The sequence below is a fragment of the Monodelphis domestica genome, chromosome 3 (genome assembly GCF_027887165.1).
Source record: "Monodelphis domestica isolate mMonDom1 chromosome 3, mMonDom1.pri, whole genome shotgun sequence".
NCBI classification, from domain to species: domain Eukaryota; kingdom Metazoa; phylum Chordata; class Mammalia; order Didelphimorphia; family Didelphidae; genus Monodelphis; species Monodelphis domestica.
The window spans coordinates 26,698,425-26,720,701 of record NC_077229.1 but is presented as its reverse complement, the minus strand read 5'-3'; the positions used below and the strand labels follow the sequence as shown (position 1 = coordinate 26,720,701).

At 45.9% G+C, this 22,277-nt stretch overlaps 1 protein-coding gene across 6 annotated transcripts in view; it reads left to right on the top strand.

The window, feature by feature from the left end:
- The window catches only part of GRK3 (G protein-coupled receptor kinase 3), a 182,237-nt gene that overhangs the window by 133,163 nt on the left and 26,797 nt on the right, over positions 1–22,277 (top strand). For all 6 annotated transcript variants that reach the window (XM_056821573.1, XM_001362084.3, XM_056821574.1 and 3 more), the window contains 4 exons: positions 14,986–15,052; positions 15,552–15,652; positions 18,290–18,356; positions 20,199–20,294. In XM_056821573.1, the coding sequence (XP_056677551.1) occupies positions 14,986–15,052; positions 15,552–15,652; positions 18,290–18,356; positions 20,199–20,294 (331 nt within the window). The remainder of the gene's footprint in view (positions 1–14,985; positions 15,053–15,551; positions 15,653–18,289; positions 18,357–20,198; positions 20,295–22,277) is intronic.

The following is a 22,277-nucleotide window of genomic DNA, read 5'->3' as shown; positions in this document are numbered from 1 at the left end:
GGGGATTGGAGAGGATGAAGTCATTGCCCTTTCTTTTCCCCTCCCACTTTGAAAAGAATGTACTCATTGTTATCCTTTTGTTGCTTTAGGAATATGGAGGGGGGAGCCCTAATCCCATCTGACCATCATTTTGTTGGTCATTCACTGTGTATGTTTTCTAAACTTTATACTGTAACCCATTTTTGTCATGTACCCCAAGGTCAGGGGCAGGGGCAGCAGTCTACAAAAGGCTGAGGATTTGGGGGAAGAGTTCTGTGTTCAAATCTAGACTCATTCTTGGAATTGTCTGGCTTTGGACTAACAATATAATTTATTAGGGCTTTTTAGGGCCTTCATTTTTTTAAACCCTTACCTTTTGCCTTAGAATTGATACTAAGCCTCAGTTCCTAAGCAGAAGAGTAGTAAGGGCTAGATAATTGAGGTTAAGTGACTTGCCCAGGGTCACACCGTCCCTCATTTTTAAAATAAGGGGATTATACTAGATGATCCCCAAAGCCAAGTTCTAACTTACTTGAAATACACTTTGGTATTGCATAGTAAATCTGTTGCATTGAATAGCATTTAAGGACATGTCTTCAAGTAGATGGTAATTGTTTTTTAAATCCGTTTCCATGATTTCTTCATCATTCACTTACACAGCCATAAATGCACTTGAGTTCAGGACTCCTCCTTGGTGGCAGCCTGGAAGTCCCAGGCGTATGCTTCAGGGACTGCCATCTTCAGTGCCAGTTTTTCTTTGTTAGTCCTTGTTCATTGATGGACATCATCGGGTTTATTTTGCTCAAATCCAAACAGATCCAGATCATTGAAAATTTTTACCATGATTGCATTTGCTTATTTTAATTTGTGCAGTTTGAAGAGAGACTGGATGCTCTAGACTGCAGTGGAATGAAGTTTAGCAGCCACAGCAGCAGCAGCCCAGCTTCCTTCATTTCTTTGCTAATCCAGTTACACCGAGTCCACTTAAATCACTTGGGAATACAAATTGTATTATTGCTTATAAATTCAGGGCCTGTGTTTCTGTAATTGAATTGTTTTATTTGTGGAGCCTGACTGCTAGTTATATGCCCTAATTCATGGCATCAGCCTTTCCTACCTCATTAGAGAGAGTTTATTCAGAGGTAATTCCATGTAAAGCAGCTCTTCCATACTCTGTCTAAGATGTTCTGATACATGATTGAACAGCCTTAGCCGAAAGAGTGAGGATCCCGGGATCCTGCCAGAGATGATTGGTGCCAGCTTAAAAGAGAAGCACTCCTGGCCCTGCCTGGGTTCCCCTTGTTAGCCATCACATGAATGAATTCCGTTCAGTTCAGCTCAGTAAAAATGTATCAAGTACCTACTGGGTGCAAAGCTTTTTGCCATTGCCAGGTCCTTGGGAACCAAAGACACGAAGAAATCAGCCTCTGCTTTCGAGAAACTTGCATTCTTCTGGGGGAGTCTCTGAGTTCTAGGAAATTTGGAGAAAGGAAAACGCCGACATTCTGGGGGTTGGGAATGATCAGGGAAGCCACCAGAGTGGAGAGAATACCTTCATGGAGCCTTGAAGGAAGCCAGTGTTTCTAAGAAGCATACATGGGGAACAGTATGCCCTGAGGTGAGCGCTGAGGGTCAAGTTTGGAGAATAACTCATTGGCTGGCACATGGGATTTATCTGTATCTCATTCCATCCCTGCCCACTGGCTCCATTGTGCCCTCTGGAATTCTCAGTCCATCCTGAAACGCTCACATGGCTTCCATCTGTTAGCCCTCACTGAGACCTGGCTTCCCTGACTACATTGCATCTCTCTGGCACCAGCTGGAACCTCTCTCACGTGCCCCTTGATAGACCAGCCTCTGGAGGGGGAGTTAGAACATTCCTCGCTTCCTATGGCCTCTTCTGCACTTCCCGACCTATTGTTATTTAGCAATCCTTCCTTCTCTGAAATCCACCCAAATAAAAATGTTTCATCCAGTCTATTCGGCTGGCCTCCAGGTCATTAGGGTTTCTTCTCCAGGAGTTCACCCCTCATTCACCATGTTCCTTCCTCTCCCTTCCAATTCCTTCCCTTATACCAGGGAGCTTCACTCGTCAGTCAGTCAGTCAGTCAACACTTATTAAGGGTCTACTAAGTCTTACGCTCCGGAGATAGAAAGAAAGACGTGACAGTCCCAGCTGTCAAGGAAGCTAGCTGTCTAGCCCGGTCTGATAGGGAAGATAACCTGGAAATAACTGGGGACAAACCAGATATAAACAGGAAAAAGAGGGAAGAATCAACAGAGGGAAGGCTCCAAGTTCAAGGGGTGTAGAGAAAAGTATCCTTGGAGCAGATGGCATTTCATCTGGGACTTGACCGGAGATGAGGAAGGAGAACATGCCACTCGAGGGGGTCAATGAGTGCGAATGCCCCAATTTGGGAGCTGGAATGGCATGGCTGGGGAAGAACAAGGACAGTGCCAGGTCGATCACACAATCTGTAGGAGTGAATAAGCTACAAGAAGATTATGGAGGACTTTCAGCACCAAATAGAAGATGTTGTGTTTGGTCCTGGAAAATGACTCGGATGGGCAGGAGTGAGGAGAGCCTTGAGGCAGGCCGACCCAGCAGCAGCTATTGCGATGGACCAGTATGAAGTGAGGAGGGCCTGCCCTAGAGTGGGGGCAGTGTCAGAGGCGAGGGGGGGCGTATAGAAGTGCCCTGAAATGAGACTCCGAATAGCTTGGAGACAAATTGTGGAGAGTTGAGATTTGTGTGCACGGGCAGTGACGGAGTCCTGCTGCAGACCAGGTTATTTGGGCAGTTATGGGGAGTGGAGAAAGGAGAGACTCGGGCAAGAGAGGCCATTGACCAGAGACGAGGTGACGAAGGGAGAGCCTATGTGAATGAAGAGGAGACAGACCACCTGGCTGGATGCACGCTGAGTCAGCGGACAGCAGGGCCCCCAAGTGGAGTGATTGTGGGGAGAACGCTGTCCCATCGGTAGACACAGGTAAGCTCGGAGAAGGGAGGGTTGGTGTGGATGATGACGGCTTGGAAACGTTGAACCTGGAGCGTGCGCTGGCGAATCTCTGGTCCAGGCCTGATTGACAGCAGCCTAGGAAAGGAGGTGTGAGGCTCAGCTCCTTGTCTCCTTGTCTCTTGTTCCTGAGGCTTTTAACAAATGGACATCCTTTGTTTCAAAGGGATCTCTGCCTTTCCCTCTTCCCTCCAGTGAGCCATTCCTTATAACGCAGCAGTTCAGTGAACCTAAGCTATGCAGACACATCGGCTAAGCCAGAGCGTGTGGAATGTTCCATACCCAGAGACGCCCCCATCGCTGCAAAGAAGGCCAGATTAGGTTGATGTTGGGAAACATTTTGTAGCCGTGAACTGTCCCAGAGCGGAAAGGGCTGCCTTGTGGGCTTGGTTACCACTCCTGCTTTGCCCAGACTGAGGCTCAGCGACGACGCGTTGGCTGTGTCCTGGTGGGGATTCCTCTGGGGAGCAAGCTACCCCAAAGGACTGTTAAGTTCTTTGCCTCAGTTCACTTCCTCAGCTTTCCTCCTGGGCTTCGTTAGTGATGCTTATAATTGCACGAAGCTGTTTTTTGAGCTAGAAATTGGCTCCGAGGCCAGCACCTTCAATTCGAGTGGCTTGCCTGGGTCACATAGCCGACTGTGTCTGGGATACGATTTGCACCCAGATCGTCTTGGTTCCAGTCCCATGTCCTACTTGATAGTGATGAGTAATATTACATACAGATATTATCTCACTTTATCCTCCCAACAGCTCTGGGAGGTAGGTGCTACTGTTCTCCCCATTTTATAGATGAGGACACTGAGGCTGAGAGAAGTGACTTATCTAGGGCTCCCTATCTAGTAGTGGAGGCTGAGTTTGATCCTCAGTTGTCTTCCCCAGCCCTGAGTCCAGCCCTCTAGCCATTGCACCACAGTGCCTCATTGTCTGGACAATGGTGGTTCCTTACGTTCCTGTGCCATAATTTGGTTGGCCTAATTGATGAGATGCCTTTTGACTGACATCACAGCAATTTCCTGATACAGAGACAAACAGTTAAGTAGAAACAGAGAACACAGTGACGTAGGTGTGCTGCATTGTGCACCTCTCTGGTTGGGGAGGGCACCATGTTCCAGCCTTCATGCCGTGACTCACGCTCGCATTTCGGTGGAGCTCAGGGGCCTCCTCTTGGGCCCTGAGGACACTGGGTAGGTAGCTTTCTTCTGCTTATTAAGTTTGGGGTCAGATTGTTCTTTTTCAGCCACAGTCATGGCTGTAATTGTGGCCCTTGAGAGAATTAGAGGGAAGTCCTGGCACCTGCTGGAGCAGAAGAGACGAATCGGGCCTGATATGCTTGTCCACCTGGTTGGTTACACAACACTCCAATCCTTCCAAGGTTGTCATATTCAGGCCAGCTTCTGTGCAGAGAGAATTCTAAGGGCCTGAAAATCTGTAGAGTTCCTGGGCTGGTTCTGAGTCCTTTGTTATGAGATCTGGGAAAGGAGGAAATAGTTGCTTGGAATTTCACTTATAAAAATTAGTTGTCTCTGACCTTGGATGTTAAAGAAAGTGTGTCATTTACTTTTAAAAAAACCCTTGCCTTCTGTCTAAGAAACTTAGAACTTACAGTGCATTGGTTCCAAGGCAGAAGAGGGGTAAGGGCTAGGCAATGGGGCTTAAGTGACTTGTCCAGGGTCACACAGCCAGGAAATGTCTGAGGCCAGATTTGAATGCAGGACCTCCCTTCTCTAGGCCTGACTCTCCATCCACTGAGCTGCCCAGCTGCCCCCTGGGTTTCCTTTTGATTACATTGGTGCCTGGTACTTGTGAACACATGGTTTTGCCAAAGAAGGTTAGCAATGACAGACTAGCTGACTCCGGGAGAGAGACATTGAAAGAAATGTGGCCGACTCCATTCAGCTCTTGGTCAAAAGGCCCTTCAGGCTGCCCGACTGTGAGCACCTTTAATCTACAGGAGAATTAATTTTCAGACTAAGTGCCCTCCCTGCCTGCTCTGGTGCTGCTTGGTCATAGGGCGGGTTGGACGTGGCCTGGGGAAGGTCCTGAAGCTGGCTGTGAGGCAGTAAAGCAAGTGTGGCCCCAGGGCCAAGGCCTCTGGCCGCATCCTAACAGGCTTATATCCCTGGGTGGGCTGGGAGGGGACGGCCTTTTTTGGTCATAGCCACCCTCAGAGGTGCTGTGCTAAATTAGACTACAATTTTGTGTGTGAAGGTAGATAAGGCCCCCCTCCCCCAAATTCCAGATCACTGGAGTATCAGAAGGGAATGCAGAAAAGATTCTCATGACAGAATTGTGCCTTTCCTGCTCCCTGATCACAACTGGCATGCAGTGGTGACAACGACAGCAACAATAATGGTTGCCATTTCTACCTATTTAAGGTTTGCAAAGCGCTTTACAAACATTCTCTCATTTGATCCTTACAAGGACCCTGGGAGGTAGGTACTGTTATATTCCATTTTGTGCTTAAGGAAACTGAGACAGATTTTAAATGACTTGCCCAGTGGATAGAGCACTGGTCGGGAGTCAGTAGGATTTGGGTTCAAATATGGCTTCAGATGCTTCCTAGCTGTTGACCCTGGGCAAGTCCCTTAACTCCCATTGCCTAGCCCTTACCCTTCTTCTGCCTTTGAAGCAGTACACAGAATGTATTCCAAGGTGAATGGCAAAGATCTTTAATAAAAAAGTAGTGAACCCTCTTTCCCTGGAGGTCTTCAAGCAGAAAGTGGGGGACCACTTGTCAAAGGTACAGTGGCTGCTGTCCAAGGTCCTCTCTCCTTCATGGCTCTAGTCACGGAACCCCTTTTCTGTCAGGAGGGACACTGAGGCGCGCATCCCTGGTGAGATTTCCGAATCACTCGGACTCTGAGCAAGCTGCAGTGGCCCTGCTCTCTCCAGAGCGCACAGTGATCATGCCTAGTTACTCAGCGGAAGTCTCTGGCGCGTTTCTCTCCGACCGTCCCACGTATCCCAAAGAGAATTTGGCCTTGCCTCCGCAGATGCTGACAGCGCCATTACTGTTCCCCCTCGAAAGGAGGACCAAACCAGGGAGCAGCTGTGATCTCGCTGGGCTTGGGCGCACCACATGAGGCTCTCAGAATGAAGATTATTACTAGAGGAGATTTTCTTTGACATTTTCCAAAATAGAAGCAGAATTCTTGGCCTTGTTCACAAAGAATAATCAAGGATATATTGGAAACAGCTGTGCATCAAGAGGTTTTTTACTTGAAAGATTTAGCTTTCTCAATACCAGCACAGTGAATGGTAGCTATAAAACATTCCAGATAATTTCTCATCAAGTTCCAATACAGAATTGCTATATTTATAAACACGTACTTTGTAGTGATGTGTGTCCATGTGTTGGGAACCTTTTTGGCACTCTTCACTTGAATTCTAAGCTGCTTGAAAGCCTCCCTCTGGCTTCTTGAAAGGGCCTTTTAGCTTGGTGGAAATCATTTCTGTCAGAACATGGTAATCATTTATCAACAAAGAGCATCCAGGGACCATCCCCTTGTCCTCCCGCATTAGGCCCGCCATATAAGAGACTGCAGGGCAGGAATGGGAATGGTGCCTCCTGGTGCTGGGAGAGCGGATGCAAGTCAGTTAGGGATTGCTCCATGACAGAGTAAAAAGAATCAGGACTGGCCACCGTGGACGTGATTTTTCATAGCATTTATAACTTGTTGCCCTGTGAGTATTTAGAATATTGGGCTAGCTTTTCTATGCACGTGCCCACAAACACACACGTGCACACATTACGCATACACGGTGTTGGCTTTTCTTGGCTGCCGTTGCCCCTCTTTGAACTCGTATTGATTTTGGAATCCGCCAAGAGTGGGTGTGTATGAAAAATACATGTATATGGAGAGAGAGTCAGAGACTGAGACAGAGTTAGCAAGTGAATGGGGAGGGGTGAGAGAATGGAGAAGGAGGAGAGAGAGATGGAACACTTGATCATTGTAAGGGACCAAAATGATCTGGGCCAATTCTCACCATTTATAGATGGAAGAGTTGTACATGGATTGGAGAGTGGCTGTCCACTCAAGTCTCAGCTTTTTCACTTAGAAGAAGCATGGGCAATCACTTTACCTCAATAAACCTTAGCTTCCTCATCTCTTGAGAGTCTAGGATAGGGGGCAGCTGGATGGCTCAGTGGATTGAGAGCCAGGCCCAGAGATGAGGGGTCCTGGGTTCAAATCTGGCCTGTGACACTTCCCAGCTGTGTGTCCCTGGGCAAGTCCCTTAACCCCCATTGCCCAGCCCTTACAGCTCTTCTGCCTTAGAACCAATACATAGTATTGATTCTAAGGTAGAAGGTGAGGGTTAAAGAAGTTAAAGAGTATAGGATAAAACTACCTGTGATGAGGAAAGTACTTTACAATTTAATTTAACACACATTTATTAAGTACCTACTATGTGCATAAACTCTACTGACTACTGTGGTAACACATACACACAACTGGAACCATCTCTGCTGCCCCAAAGCGTCCCTTCTACTGGAGGAATATAGTCTGTGCAAAGACAGATACAAAGTAATATCATGAGGGAGAGAGTATCAGGTGGGGTTCTTCAGAAAGGTGTTGGCCAGGCCCCGGGATGTTCTTTGAGGCACTTTACTACTGCAGAAAGGGGAAGGTTCCAACAGGGGGATGTTTGGAGAACCTGTCTGTGAATGGGGGAAGGCCAGTGCTAGTGTGTGTCCGTGGAAGATGGAATTTGTGTACAGGGAATAGCTAGGAAGAGCTTGGGCCGAGATGATGACACTTACTGTGAAATGGCTACTTTGGCGATGGAAACCAGACTGAGGATTCTGGGTTTTACCTTCACGGCAGTGACCCAGAATCTTAGAAATGGAAGGGGCCTCAATGGCCGTCTGCTTCATAACTCATGTGAAAGGAACCCTCCTCTGATAGGACCCTGAAAAGGGCGCATCTTGCCTTCCCTTGAAGACTTCCAGTGATGGGGAACCGACAACTTCACGTTAACTGTTAGCACATTTCCCCTAGCATTAAGCCTAACTGTGGCCTTCTGGTCCCCCTGATGACAGCCCTCAGGACTCCTCTCCCCCAGTCTTTTCTTCCCTCAGCTAAAGATCCCAAGGGTCCTTCAGCAGATCCTCACGTGCCATGGACTCATGGCCATTCACCATTCTGATTATTTTCCTCTGAAACTCTGCAGCTTATCACTGACCTTCCTAAAAGGTGATTTCCAGAATTCTCCATATGTCACTCGGCCAGTATCACCTCCTAATTGCTGGGAACCACTCTTCCCTTCACATAACCCAAGATGGCGCTAGCTTTTCTTGGCGTCCATGTCACTCTTTGGACTTGTTTTGATTGTACAGTCACTTTCAAACACCAGCTATTTTTTTAGACAAACTTCAACCCAGCAATACCGCCCTAATCTTATACTTGTGAAGATGTTCTTCTGAACCCAAGTGTAAAGTGATTCCTACTGAGTTTCAGGCTATAAGAATTAGCCTGGCATTCTTGCCATTCGGCTCTTGGCGAAGGGGGGGTCCTGACGGATATCTGTCACTTTAAGCTATTCTGTCTGATCATTTGATATGCTTGCCATCAAAGCCTTCTCTAATTCTTTAACACATTTTTCTAGGTCTTGAAATACAGCTTACTGCTATATTTCTGCACCCCCTCCCCCTCCTGCCCCCTTTTAGAAAATTAGGACATTTTTCCTTCTCCATCTTTTTTATTCTTTTTTCTCCTCCACTACTTTTTTATTCTCCACTGCTCCACAAGCAACCCTGGCAGTCACCCTACAGCCACCTCTGCCATTTTTTCGATCCTTTGGGTCAGGACGCTGGAATTTGCCTAAGGCAGCTTGGTCTGGGGACTCCCTCTTCTTTCCTCACTTCTCCAGTAGCGGTCTGCTCCCCACAGTCAGTTCTCATTCCAAGCTTTCCAGTGCTGAGGTCCTTTTTCCTCCTCAGCAGCGGAAAGGGAATCCAAGTCAAGATGGAGCAGCTTGGCCTCCCTGCCTCCAATTTGGGACTCTGTCTGTCTATTGACATTGTGAGGATACTGGAGGAGCATCCTAGCTATCCACCTGTCTGCCCTCTTTGTGCTAAGTGACTGGCTCATCTTCTCTTCCCATCGTCAGTCATTCAACTAGCACTTATGAAGCCAGACATGTGGAAACATGAAAAGCTTCAACTGTTCCTATCTTCAATTCCAGGAGCTTCCAGTGGCCTGGGCTACCCTATGGACCCAAGTAGGTACACGTGAGCTCTGTGCATTGTAGATGGAAGGCACTGACCACTGAGCGGAGGGCACTAGGAGGCACTGGAGCTGCAGTGTGCCGAAGGAAAAAGAGTGGGTGCAGTTCACGGAGGCCGCCCCTCTGTTTTCCTTGGTGGTTAGACAAAGTGGCCTTCTCCCACTCTCTCCGTGGACCTCTGGCTCCTCTCTGCTCTCCTCCAATCTCACATTGCCAACTGCCTTGCAGACATTTCAAACTGGATATCCAGTAGACATCTTCAAACTCTTTTTCCTTTTAACCCTACCACTGTCCCACCCCAACCACCTTCCCTATTACAGTAGAGGACATTATCATCCTCCCAGGCCCTCAGGCTCCCAACCTAGGAGTCATTCTAGAATCCTCACTCTCCCTCACTCCCTCAGGACCAAGCTGGTGCCAAGGCCCACTGGCTTTACCTTTGTGTCTTGAATACACCCCTTCCCTCTTCTGACACTGCCGCCACCTTGGTGCAGGCCCTAATCCCCTCATCCCCTCACATGTGGAGCACTGCAGTAGCTACCAGTGGGTGGGCCTACGTTAGGTCTCTCCACGCTGCAGTCCATCTTCCATTCAGCCACCAAGAGACTCTTCCTAAAGCGCAGGTCTGACCATGTCACCCCAGAAGCTCCCTGTGGCTTCCAGGATTGAATGCAAAATGCTCCCATTGATAACCTGGCTTCCCCCACCATTCCTGCCCACCCCCCACCCCCAAGTCCTTTTGGCTCCTGATCTAGTTGGAAGACTGGCCCATGTTTGGAACATAGACAACTGCTCTACCTTGGCTGTGGTAGAAACAGCAGGAACTCAGTGCTGGGCAGTACAGCCATCAGTCCTCTGTGTACCTCCTCAGTTGCTAGTCTGCCTTGCTTTCTGACCTGCTTTAGAATTTACCTCCAGAGCATCTCCTTAAGACTACAACTTGATAAACATGTCTCACTTATTTTCCCTTCAACACTAATCTCTTTAATTTCGATTTTAAATTTAATTGAAATAATCTCTTTAATTCAAATGCTTCATTACTTTTTTATTTAGCAGTTTACCAATTGATTGTACTTTCCTTTACTTCTCTCTCCTCCCAAACCTTAATTTGCCCCATTTCCTACAAATGACTGAGCCTGGAGATTTCTCCTCTTTAAATGTTCCTTGATTTCTCTCAACTGTCTTCTCACATTCAGTCTCTGAGTTTTTTTCATGAGTTCAAACCCTTCTGTTTCACTTTCATCATGTTCTTAACCTGATTTAGCTCAAATTCTCACTTCTTTTTATTGGTCTCCCACGGAGGCCAAGAGATTTTTGAATCAGACAAGACATGGTCAGCTCTATGTCTGGGAAGATCAAATTGGCAGGTATAAAGAAAGGTGGGTTATCCAACCAGAGATTGAAAGTGGGGAGGCCGTTTAGGAGGTCCTTTCCTAGTCTGGGGGAGAGGAAAGAAGGGCCTGACCTAGGATGATGGCTCTGTGAGTAAAGACAAGGGGAAGGAACGGCAATGGGAGTTGTATTGTGGAGGTAGCATCTACAAGACCTGGCAAATGACTGGCTAAGGGGTTGGGAGGGAGGAATGGGCAGACATTAAGACCTGGCCTTCTCCTTATTCTTGTTTCTGTCACTACCTCCTGTGGGGGATCTATCCTCCACAAGGCTGCCAAAATGCTATTTCTAAGGCATAGGTCCTACTCTATTCTCATGCTCAAAAACTCAGAGTGGCTCCCCATTGCCCCTAGAAAGAATTGTGAATTCCTCAGCAGTTGCCCCTCCAGTTTACCTTTCTGGCCTTACTTTGTATTTACACCCTCCAGGAATTCTCCTTTCTAGCCCATGTGGACACTCGATGTTCCTCGGGATCATGCTTTGTCTGCCTCTATGCTTCACCCAGACCACCCACAAGGCTCTGCTTGGGATGCCATCTGTGGTAGACATTCTGGTTGCGTTCTGCAGGAGAACCTTCAGCTCCTCGTTGGCAGGACTTTGTCATTTGGGTCTAGGGTCTAGCCCAATGCTGCCTCTGTCCAGAGATGGTGCTCAGCTCGTGTGTGTTTGTTGAAATAATCTGCGAAGCGTTTTATAAATATAGTTCTCATCATCGGCATCATCTCAGGTAACTAAGGATCAGACACAGGAAGTCACCTGCCTAGATTTGTGCAGTTTGTTATGGGACTGGTAGACACGGTGTAAATTTGTGGTGACTGTGCAAGAAAACAAGCTAATAATAGGCCCGTTTTTCATTTTGTAATCTCATTAACAGAGAGCAAATAGAACTATCTAAAATGGGAATAAACTGTTTTCAGAGTCTTCAGCCACAGATCCGTCAGAGACTGGATGTCTTGGAGCTCCTTTCTGTCTTTCCATCTAAGTCCTTCCTTCTTCCTGACCATTAATGACTAAGGAAGGAAATCCAGGTTGAGATTGCCACCTCCTGGACAAAAAATAAAATTAAATAATTAGAAAGAAGTAAATGTAAGGGGCAGCTAGGTGGCTCGATGGCTAGTGAGCCAAGCCTAGAGATTGGAGATGGGCTTCAAATCTGGCCCCATATATTTCCTCGCTGTATGACCTTGGGCAAGTCACTTAACTCCATTGCCCAGTCCTTACCACCCTTCTGCCTTGAACCGATACTTAATAGCAATTTTAAGACAAAAGGGAAATGTTTCAATAAACAAACAGAAGTAAATGTGAGCCAAGACCTAGCCAGCATATCTATTTTATTTCTGAACATAAGGGAACAAGGGGTATAAGTTAAGTTTTTGATTATTAAGAATGGATTCGTAATTCTAAAACTATCTAATAGCTCCCATTTTCAGAGTTTCGTCCTTTAGGATTGGGTGGCCAGACTTAACATGTTGCTTGGCTGTTAATCAAACAGTTAATGGCAATGTTAGTGGTGCTTCTGGGATGATTCTGTGCTAAGGAGGGCTCCAGTGGAGAACGCAGGGATAAAGTTGGATGAAGTGATGACGATGCTGTGCTCAGCAAGTCAGCAGAAGGGAGAATGGCCGAAGTGGACAGAGAGCTGCTGAGGGGTCCAGCAAAAGGCCGAAAGGAATGAGGTGGTATTTGGTGGGGGTCAGGGACAGGCATTCACGTAGATAAAGCCGGCTCAGCTGCGCCAAGGTGTCACCCACAGGTGACCTGGGAGCTCTTTGTCCCTCCATAGCCAGGTGGAGGCTTGGCGTGCAGTAAGGGAGGAAGGGTTCGTCCCACCCTTCTCTGCCTTTGTCAGACCACAGCGGCTTCCCGTCTGAGCCCTGTAAGCCTGAGAGTGTCTAGAGGCAGGCTTTGAGTCCCAGCCATGAAGGCCACGGCCTGCCGACTCTTCCCTTTCAGTGTCCCGAGAGAGGAGAGCACGGCGCTGCCTCTGCTCTGGTGCGGACCCTTGTCGCCTCACAGCCGGACTCCTGCAGCAGCTGCCTCCGGTCTCTCCCCACTCTGGGCCCTCCGCTCATTCAGCCAAAGGGATTTTGCGAAAGCCCAGTTGCAGCCACATCTCCACCCTTCTCAGAAAACTCCAGGGGCTCCCAGTGGCTGCCAGGATCAGAGCCCTCTTTTTGGCTCTTAAAGCTCTTCGCATCGTCGTGCCTTTGTAACTCTCCAGGCTTCATACTCCGCACACCTGTCCCCTCGTACTGGAGTTCTCTTCCTCCTCCCCGGCCTCCCTAGCTTTTCTCCAGCCTCATCTCTCCCTCCTCCCCGGCCTCCCTAGCTTTTCTCCAGCCTCATCTCTCCCTCCTCCCCGGCCTCCCTAGCTTTTCTCCAGCCTCATCTCTCCCTCCTCCCCGGCCTCCCTAGCTTTTCTCCAGCCTCATCTCTCCCTCCTCCCCGGCCTCCCTAGCTTTTCTCCAGCCTCATCTCTCCCTCCTCCCCGGCCTCCCTAGCTTTTCTCCAGCCTCATCTCTCCCTCCTCCCCGGCCTCCCTAGCTTTTCTCCAGCCTCATCTCTCCCTCCTCCCCGGCCTCCCTAGCTTTTCTCCAGCCTCATCTCTCCCTCCTCCCCGGCCTCCCTAGCTTTTCTCCAGCCTCATCTCTCCCTCCTCCCCGGCCTCCCTAGCTTTTCTCCAGCCTCATCTAAAATGTCACCTTCTTCATGAAGCCTTTCCCAGGCCCCCAGCTAGTGCCTTCCTTTGGCAGCGATCCCCGGCTTGATGGGTGTCTGTGTTCATATGTATGCACGTGTGTATCTGGACACAGACATGCTCGTGAATGCGTGTGTACGTAAGTGTGTGTGGGTGCGTGTTGTCTCCCCATTCGGCCGCGAGCTCCCTGAGGGCGGGACCCCTCGCTTTTGTCTTTCTCCGCATCGTAGGCCCGTAGAACAGTGCCGGGATTAAATGCTTGTTGACTTGTTGCTGACTCTATGGGATTGCCAAGGGGATTAATTCTATTAAGACACTGTTAGAATTTTTCAAAGACAGATTTCCGAGCTGGCATAATGATGTATAACCATAATTCCCGCTGCAGGGCTGGCGGAGGCTGCTGAATCTCATTAGTTGTGTGCACTGATTATTAGTTCGGCATCAGTGTGGCGACCCTTGGGAGACATTGTGAGTCGGCCCAGGTCAGGTGCCGCGTCCCGTGCCCATTAGTAGCGGGACTAGGCCTGGATGAGACCGAGAGACACGGATGTTCAGGCCAACAACAATAACAACGACAAAAGCCAGTCCCAGCTCCAGGTGAAGAATGCCTGCCCTAGACGAGCGCAGAGATCCCTTTGTCTGTGACCTAGAAGAGGAAACTACATTTGGGCAAGATTTGGTCCATAGACATTAAACAGCATGTCTTTGAAGAAAAAATGGGACTTATGGCCCCTCTCCTGCTAAAAACAAGGTTGTTGTTTCCTCTGTGGTAATGGATAGCGTAGTCACCATGTTCCATTAGAAGAAGCTTATTGATGACAGTCTGTAAACGTGGGTGATTTTCCCTGCATTTAAAGGGTCTTCACGCCTGAGGTTTCTTACTGGTTTGCTAATTACAGTATTGCCTTGTCAAGACACCCAGCTGAAAGAGCTCATTCTCCAAATGAAGGATCAGAAGCTTCAGCTCAGCTTTTTTTTTTTTTTAACCCTAACCTTCCATCTTAGAATCAATTCTGAATATTGGTTTCAAGACGGAGGAGCATTAAGGGCTTGGCAGTTGAGGTTCAGAAATTTGCCCAGTGTCACAGAGCTAGCAAGTGTCTGAGGCCAGATTTGAACCCAGGACCTCCCGCCTCCCGGCCTGGCTCTCTCTCTACTGAGCCACATAGGTGTCCCTCCAATTCAGTTTTATGAATAATTCCTGGAGGAAAAATGTGAATTTTAAAAATTAGTCATGTTACCCTAAAAGTGATAATGTTCCATTTTATTGTAAGAAGACTTGATTCCCTATTTCTCAATAATAGCAGCTAGCATTTATATGGTGCTTTAAAACTTACAAATTACCTTACAAATATTATTTCATTTCATCCTCACAACAACCCTAAGAGGTAGATGCTACTATTTATTCCCATTTTATAAATGAGGAAACTGAGGCAGACAGGTGAAATGACTTGCCCAGGATCACACCTAGTAAGTGTCTAAGGCAGAATTACCCTCGGATCTTCCTGACTCCAGGCCTGGTGCTCTGTCCATTGCACCACCTAGCTACTAGTAATTTTTTGAACATAAAGAGCAGCCAAATGCCACCTTGTAATCCACGAATCCAGCTTCATTGGAGTGATGTGTTCTCTGGTTCTAAATCTGATTGCGTTCTTCTTTCTTTCCACAGTCACAGTCCTTTCAGACAACACAAAACCAAAGACAAGCATGAAATCGACCGGATGACACTCACCGTGGTAAGGGGGTCCAGCTTGTTCTTGGTCCCCTTCATGAGAAAGAGGAAAAGGGCACCAAGGGGAGGAGAGCTCATGTTACTCCACGTGGAGCTGGACTCCAGAAGGGCAGGAATGAATAAAAAGGGAGTTCTGGAGTGGAGTTTTGAGATCCAGTTAGACAGAAATGGACCTGGTACCCAGTCATGAAGGCTTAGTGAATAGAATGGTGGGAGGAGGGTCAGAAACTAAAGGTTCAGATGAAAGCCGTTTAAGTAGAGAGCAGAGAGATGGAGAGGCCCGGAGTGGGCATCGGGACCCTACTGACTTGCCTCTTGCCCTGTTTACAGATTCTGAAATTTATAATAACCTACTGATAACTGGATTTCCTTCAAATAAATATAGAGTACATAGCTACCTAAATGGTCACTAATATGCTTATCCTTTAATGCATTTAGCAGTGGCCTTTACTTTACAGTGCTCGTGCCTTACCTCCATTTATCACATTACCTTTTGCCCATAGAATGTGGAACTTCCAGATGCATTTTCCCCTGAATTAAAATCCCTTTTGGAAGGATTGCTACAAAGAGATGTTAGCCAGCGACTTGGCTGCCTGGGAAATGGGTAGGCTCTCCTTTCTCTGTGTCTTCTTGTCTGCATGTTTCTAGCTTCTAGTGAGAAATTAGAACCATTTTATTTGTCCCTCCACATCTCCTGCTTTGACCTGGGGTTCCATAAAGTTGGTTTTATTCAGTGCTGGCTTTCCCTACTCTGTCCTGCCTATGCTGTGGTTGTGAAAGACCGTAGATCTTTGGAATGGTGACCTAGGACGTCTTGGCTTGTGTTGGGCACTTTCCATTCTATAATTAAGCACAAATAGATCTGATTTCAACAGTTATTTCCTCCCTCCAACTTTGTGAGGTGGAGAGTAATTCAATGAGCTAGCTGTGAGCCTAGCACAGGGTTCCAAACCAAGAGAGAGACAGGGAGGGAGAGGGAAGGAGAGAGAGACACAGAGAGGAAGAGAAACAGAGACAGAGAGAGACAGAGACTAATGGAAACAGAGAGGAGAAAGGAGAGACAAGAAAGGAAGGGCAAGAGATGATGAAAATATGAATGCACATGCCTCTGAGATTGCACACCCACAGTAGAAATAGGGAAGTTCAGAGGAGGTTTGAGAGAAAGAAGAAAAGAAATAAATTCAATTTGGGGTATTTGAGGGGGAACTGTCTCTAGGATTCTGAGATGGAAGGTAAGGGTTCCAAAAAAGAAAAGAAAAGAAGAAGAAAGAGTGGGGCTGCTGAGTATACACAAAGGACTTTTGAGAGGAGTGGTGGAAGTGATGGCTGGTGGCCATGGTTAGGGCTAGGGAGGGTTTTTACAAAAAAAAAGTTTTGGCATGGATTTGGACATCAGTACGGAGGAAGGGATGAAAGATCTGAGAGGGAGTGATAGTTGTGGGTGCAATCTTCCGAAGAAGATGGGGAGGATCAGCATCAAGAGCACACATAGAGGGCTGACCGTGGCCTGGAAAAGGGCCCCCTCTTTCTCATAGGCTAAAGGAGCAAGAAGAGAGAGCTTCTGGAGAATGACCTTTATCTTCTTAGTCAAGTGTGAGGCTAACTGTGAGAATGGGGCAGGGGACGAGGTAGGAGGTTCTAAGAGAGAGGAGCAGAGCTAGCAAAGCAGCATTATACTAGCTTGAGGTGGCTAACATCACTGCTCTTCTAGTCAGGCTATCCCAGCGTCTCATCCTGGCATCTCCTCTTTTCTTTCTCTCTTTGTTCCTACTTCTCCCCAGGGGACGTCATGGGTAACTGGTATCCCCAGGAGGGGATGGGCCGTGATCTTCCACCAGTGCTTGGCACAGTGCCTAGCACAGAGTAGGCATTTACTGTTTATTGACTACTGACACCTGTATATCACCTGATTTGGGGGAGAGGGACCCAAATTATCTGTTTTGCTTATGTCATCAGGCCTTCTTCATTTCATGTCCTCTCCTGCTCCAGCTTCTAAGTAGGCATCTTGGCTTCTCTTCTTTCTTTTCTTTCTCTGGCTCCTCTGCCAGAGCCTTTTCAGCCTGTAGCAGCTCCTTGCCAGCCAACTAAATTGGCTTCTTCAAGTCTAATGAAGTTTGCTGCTTTTTATCAGCTTCCATCTTTGCATCAAGACTTTTCTTTGAACTCAATGCCCTTAGACAGTTGCTGTCTGCTGTCCTCTCCCCTCAGTCCTACCCCCTGAATCCAACCTTATCTAAGAGGGAAGGCTTGCTGCCTGTACCATAACTGACAATGAGATGAGGCCCTGCCCAGACCAAGATGACAATACCTTGAAACTGAGTCTTCAACCTCTCAACCATCTTCCCTTCAGAGCCCAGTCCCAAAGGTCCTCCCAAACACCGTGTGCTCAGGCATCCCAGAAGTGCTGGCCTTCATGTGACCTGAGACTCCTCTGCTAGAAGGCTTCTCCTGCCAGATGTCCCCAGGCCTTCTGGGCTCTGTCCATGCTGCCCATAAGTGATTCCTTCTACCAGAGCCAGTAGAGATGCACATCTTATATTCTGCCCAGCACAAGTCTGCCATTCATTCCACAAGTAGCAAAACGACTTCTTCTCTCCTCTCCTCATCAAATCTCCACCATCCCTCAGACTGCTGCTGATGCCCTCTTTCACAGATGACAAGGCGAGCTTCATCTCCTAACAGCTCCCCGACGTCTGGCAGAGATTCCAACTATGGGCACCTGCGTACTCCTTTGCTCATCTCTGCCCATGCAACTGTCTTTCAAGTCCAGGAGTCCCAGCATGCTCTTCTGTTGTTTAGTGCAATCAGTCATTTAGGAAATTTCTTTTCTATTTACAAATGCATGTTTTTAAAATAAGCAATGGATGGCTTTGTTTGTTCGTTTCGGTCATTTCTGGAAATCCTCTCCCCAGCCCCCAGATTGAACCTTCTCTTATAGCAGTTTCAACAAGGGCAACAACGAAGACTAGAGCAAAGGCATCAATAGAACAGCCTTGTCCAACTGGGCCCCCTCCTCTGGGAGTCAGTCCCCCACGTCCTGTGTCTCCTGGGTCGAGGAGAGAAGCGCCCTGCGTTATCTCCAAAGCCAGGCCTGGTTTTGTGAGGCTTCCCTGGGTGGCTTCCTTTCAGCCATCTTTTTATTTATGTTTGTCATGATTATTATCGATGTTGTTTGGGGTTCTGCTAATTTCATTCTGACTGGCATGTCTGTTATCATTAATACTATTTGTTTTTTCTCTAGTGCAGAGGAAGTAAAAAGCCACATATTTTTCAAAGGAGTCGACTGGCAGCATGTCTACTTACAGAAGGTAGCCACCCACTGTAAAGCCCCATCCCGCTACTCGTTTCTCTTGCAATGGCCCCAACCACAGACTCATAGCTTGATGGAGTTTTGGAAAGTACCTAGTCCAGCCTCCTCCTTCCCAGCTCATTGTTTCCTGTTCCCTCCTCTTTGTTTGCTTCCATTTCTCTAGAGCTTTTCTTCAGATTCTTAGGCCACCTGCAGTCTTTCCGATTGAATTACTCCCAACACTCAAGGAGATTGGTGCTTTCATTGTTTTAGAAGTTACTTCCAACAGGGCAGATTGCAATACAATGGAAATTCAATTATTAAGAGAATACTGAATTTAATTAAAAGTAGCAATGTAAAATAAGCAAAAAAAACCCCCTCAACTTTTTTTATCAAATATTTTCTTTTTTTTTTTTTAACCCTTACCTTCCGTCTTGGAGTCAATACTGTGTATTGCCTCCAAGGCAGAAGAGTGGTAAGGGCTAGGCAATGGGGGTCAAGTGACTCGCCCAGGGTCACACAGCTGGGAAGTGGCTGAGGCCAGATTTGAACCTAGGACCTCCCGTCTCTAGGACTGGCTCTTAATCCACTGAGCTACCCAGCTGCCCCCCAAATATTTTCTAAATAGTCTAAAATAGGCATAAAATTGAAATGGAAATGTCTTCCCTTTTAAGTTGTTGAAGGAAGTGCTTCAGTTGGTATGTTGAGAGAAAGATTTGTGTGTGTAACCATTTCAGTACATATAGGATAAATATATCTTTTAATTGACTTTTTTCTTTTGTCCAGCACATCGCCATGTAATATTGGCTTCTAAAATCATTTTTAATGTGGATAACAATAATCCTTGCTTTTTGTGAGCTTCATGAGGGCTGCAACAAAGCCCCAGAAATCATGCAGAATTAATTGATTTTTTTTCTTTTGTCCAACACATTGCCATGTAATATTGGCTTCTAAAATCATTTTTAATTTGGATAACAGTAATTCTTGCTTTTGTGAGCTTCACGAAGGCTGCAACAAAGCCTTCATGCAGTTTGCCAGTTCAAGAAATACTTTGTTTCCCGTAGGACAAAAGAAGGGAATTTAGGTTTATAACATTCTGATAAAAATAATGGCATTTACATAGTACTATCAGGTTAATAAAATGCTTTCTTTACAACGATATGGTAAGGGTATGTAGTGCAAAATATTTTTGTGCTTACTTTACAGATGAGGAAACTGAGTCATAGATTTAGTGATTTGCCAGTATTTCTGTAGCCAGTAACATCAGAACCAATGGCTTAAAACTCAGTCTCCTCACACCAGTTCTGGTGCCTTTTTTAACTCCTCCATAATGACCTGTGAGAGAGATCTTGGAAGCACGGTTGTTTAAACTGTAATTTACTTAGGACTAAGTTAAAAAGAGTTTTGTGCTTGAAAATTCTGCTAGATTCCATAAAATGAAGGCTCCTAAATTAGGTAGTGGTCAAACTTTATGGCATGTGTAGCAATTGCATTGTGTTTCCCTTCAGTTCTGGAATAGATATCATTCTGGAAATAAAATCTTCTTGAAGGAATTGGCAATCTTAGATAGCCAGTAATATTTTTTCAAGTCAAGACTTTTAAAATCTTTTTTTATTTTTCATTTTTCCTTGAATTCTCTGAAAAGTAAGATTTTTTTTTCTGTACTTATCAGAACAAGAGAAATATAAGGAAAAGAAGGTACAATGTGATTGTTTTAAACTTGAGTGATATACTATATAATAGGTCTTATCCTGAAATACATCCCTCTTTGTTGCCACCAAGACCCCCCCCATGCCCCAATAAAATTAATGTACCAGAAAACACAGTTTATTCATTGTCCTGCCCTGCTCTGAATTCCCAGTATCCTCCACCACTGATCCCTCCCCGAGGTGAGGTAAATGCAGCAGACGCCTTTGATATTGGCTCATTTGATGAAGAGGACACCAAAGGCATCAAGGTACTTAAATGTGTGACTTATTTGTGCTCTCACTTAGTTGGAAATGAATTACATTTGTTGTTTTAAACTCCAGTAAAATATGTCTTACTGTCATTACCAAGATTCTTGAAGAAGTTAGTCTCGAATTGGGAAATTGTTCTCTTTTTGTTTGTTTATAACCCTTACTTTCTGTCTGAGTATCTATCAGTTCTACGATAGAAGGGCAAGGGAGAGGCTATTTGGGTTAAGTGACTTGCCTGGAGTCACATTTGAATGCAGGTCCTCCTAGCTCTGGGCCTGGCACTCTCCATTGTGCCACCTAACTCCCCTGGGAAATAATTCTAATAGACATAGTACATATTTATTTTTGATGAAATTTAAAATGGTCTAATTACTCTTAAGTTGAATTATAGTTAGTTGAAATAAAACCTCAAGTGTTTACAAGACAATAAAACCCAGGCAGATATGAGCCATAAATTATTATTATAAATAAGGTCTCAGTTATTAGAGTTCTCTTTGATGTTTAGTTTTCTCAGGCTGAGTTAGATTGAGTACATAGTACATTGCTCTGAATCATTTTGAGGTTGTCAGCCACTAGCTAAATAATCACCATTTTCAATATATTCTGGATTATTTACACTTTCATATTATTGTAGATATTATTCCAGATAATGAGTCATAAGAGAAAATAGCATTTGTTAACTTTTCTTAGAAAATTTTGTTAGTTGATAGCAAAAAATCATCAGTCCTTAAAAGGAAATTACTTGACTCTACTATGTGATGATCAGATTATCATCCTCTAGCTCACCTTTCTTTCACAGCGAACTCTTAGGCAGGACCATTGATACTCAGTGCTTTTCCTTCCTCTGGTCTTTAATTTTGCATTCCTTTGTAACATGGCTTTCCAGCTTCACTATGCAACTGAAATTGCTTTCTCCAAGATTATCAGCAATCTCTTACCATTGCTGGGCTACAGCTTCCAAAGGGCAGGGAGAATGGCCCAAATCAATTTGCTATCTCAGTGTTGTTTTCTGGGCATGTGGAGTTCTTAATATGATTGTAGTTCAGCACTTGGATAGCTCCATCATCTCATGGACATGGTTTGCAGATCCCTACCTGCCTAGGGCATTTCAGCCTGTCCCATTCTTGTTCCTTTCTTCAAGAAAGCCTCTATTGAGGAGCTTTCATTCTGAGACTGTCCCAGTACGGCAACCCTTGGCTACTGCCCATTTCTTATCTCTCCCTTATTTCCTAGTTGATGTCTTTTTATACCACTTCTTGCATGTAAATCATTGTGAGAGACGGTGTGGTATAATGGGAAGTTCATCAGGCCAGCACCATATCCAATAGGTCATTGGCCTTCTCTCTGTGACTAGAGACCCTGAAGCTTGGTTAACAGTTCAATAAGCAGAGTTTTAGGAGCTCATAATTCAGCCCCTCCCTTGAACATCCCAAGACTTCTCTAATGGTAAATAACTAATTAAGAGGTGGTCCATCTAGATATCCACCTCTTTCCATCTCTATATGTTTATTTATTTACATATGATCTTTTTTTCCTTGGTTACATGATTCTTGTTGTCTTCCATCTCTCTTCCCTCCCCTCTCCCAGAGCTGAGAAGCAAATTCACTGGGTTATACATATATTATTACTCAAATCCCATTTCCATATTATTCATTTTTATAATAATCTTTTAAAACCAAAACCCCAAATCATATGCCCATACAAACAAGTGATAAATCTTATGTTTTTCTTGTCTTTCTGCTCCCACGGTTCTTCCTCTGGATATGGATAGTGTTCTTTCTCATGAGTCCCTCAGAATTGTCCTGGCATTGCTGCTAGTAGAGAAGCCCATTACATTCAATTGTGCCACAGTGTATCCGTCTCTGTGTACAATGTCCTCCTGGTTCTGTTCCTTTCGCTCTGCTTCACTTCCTGGAGGTCATTCCAGTTCATTCTTTTAAAGCCTTGTGGACATAATTCCAAATGGCCTTCTAGTTTCCATC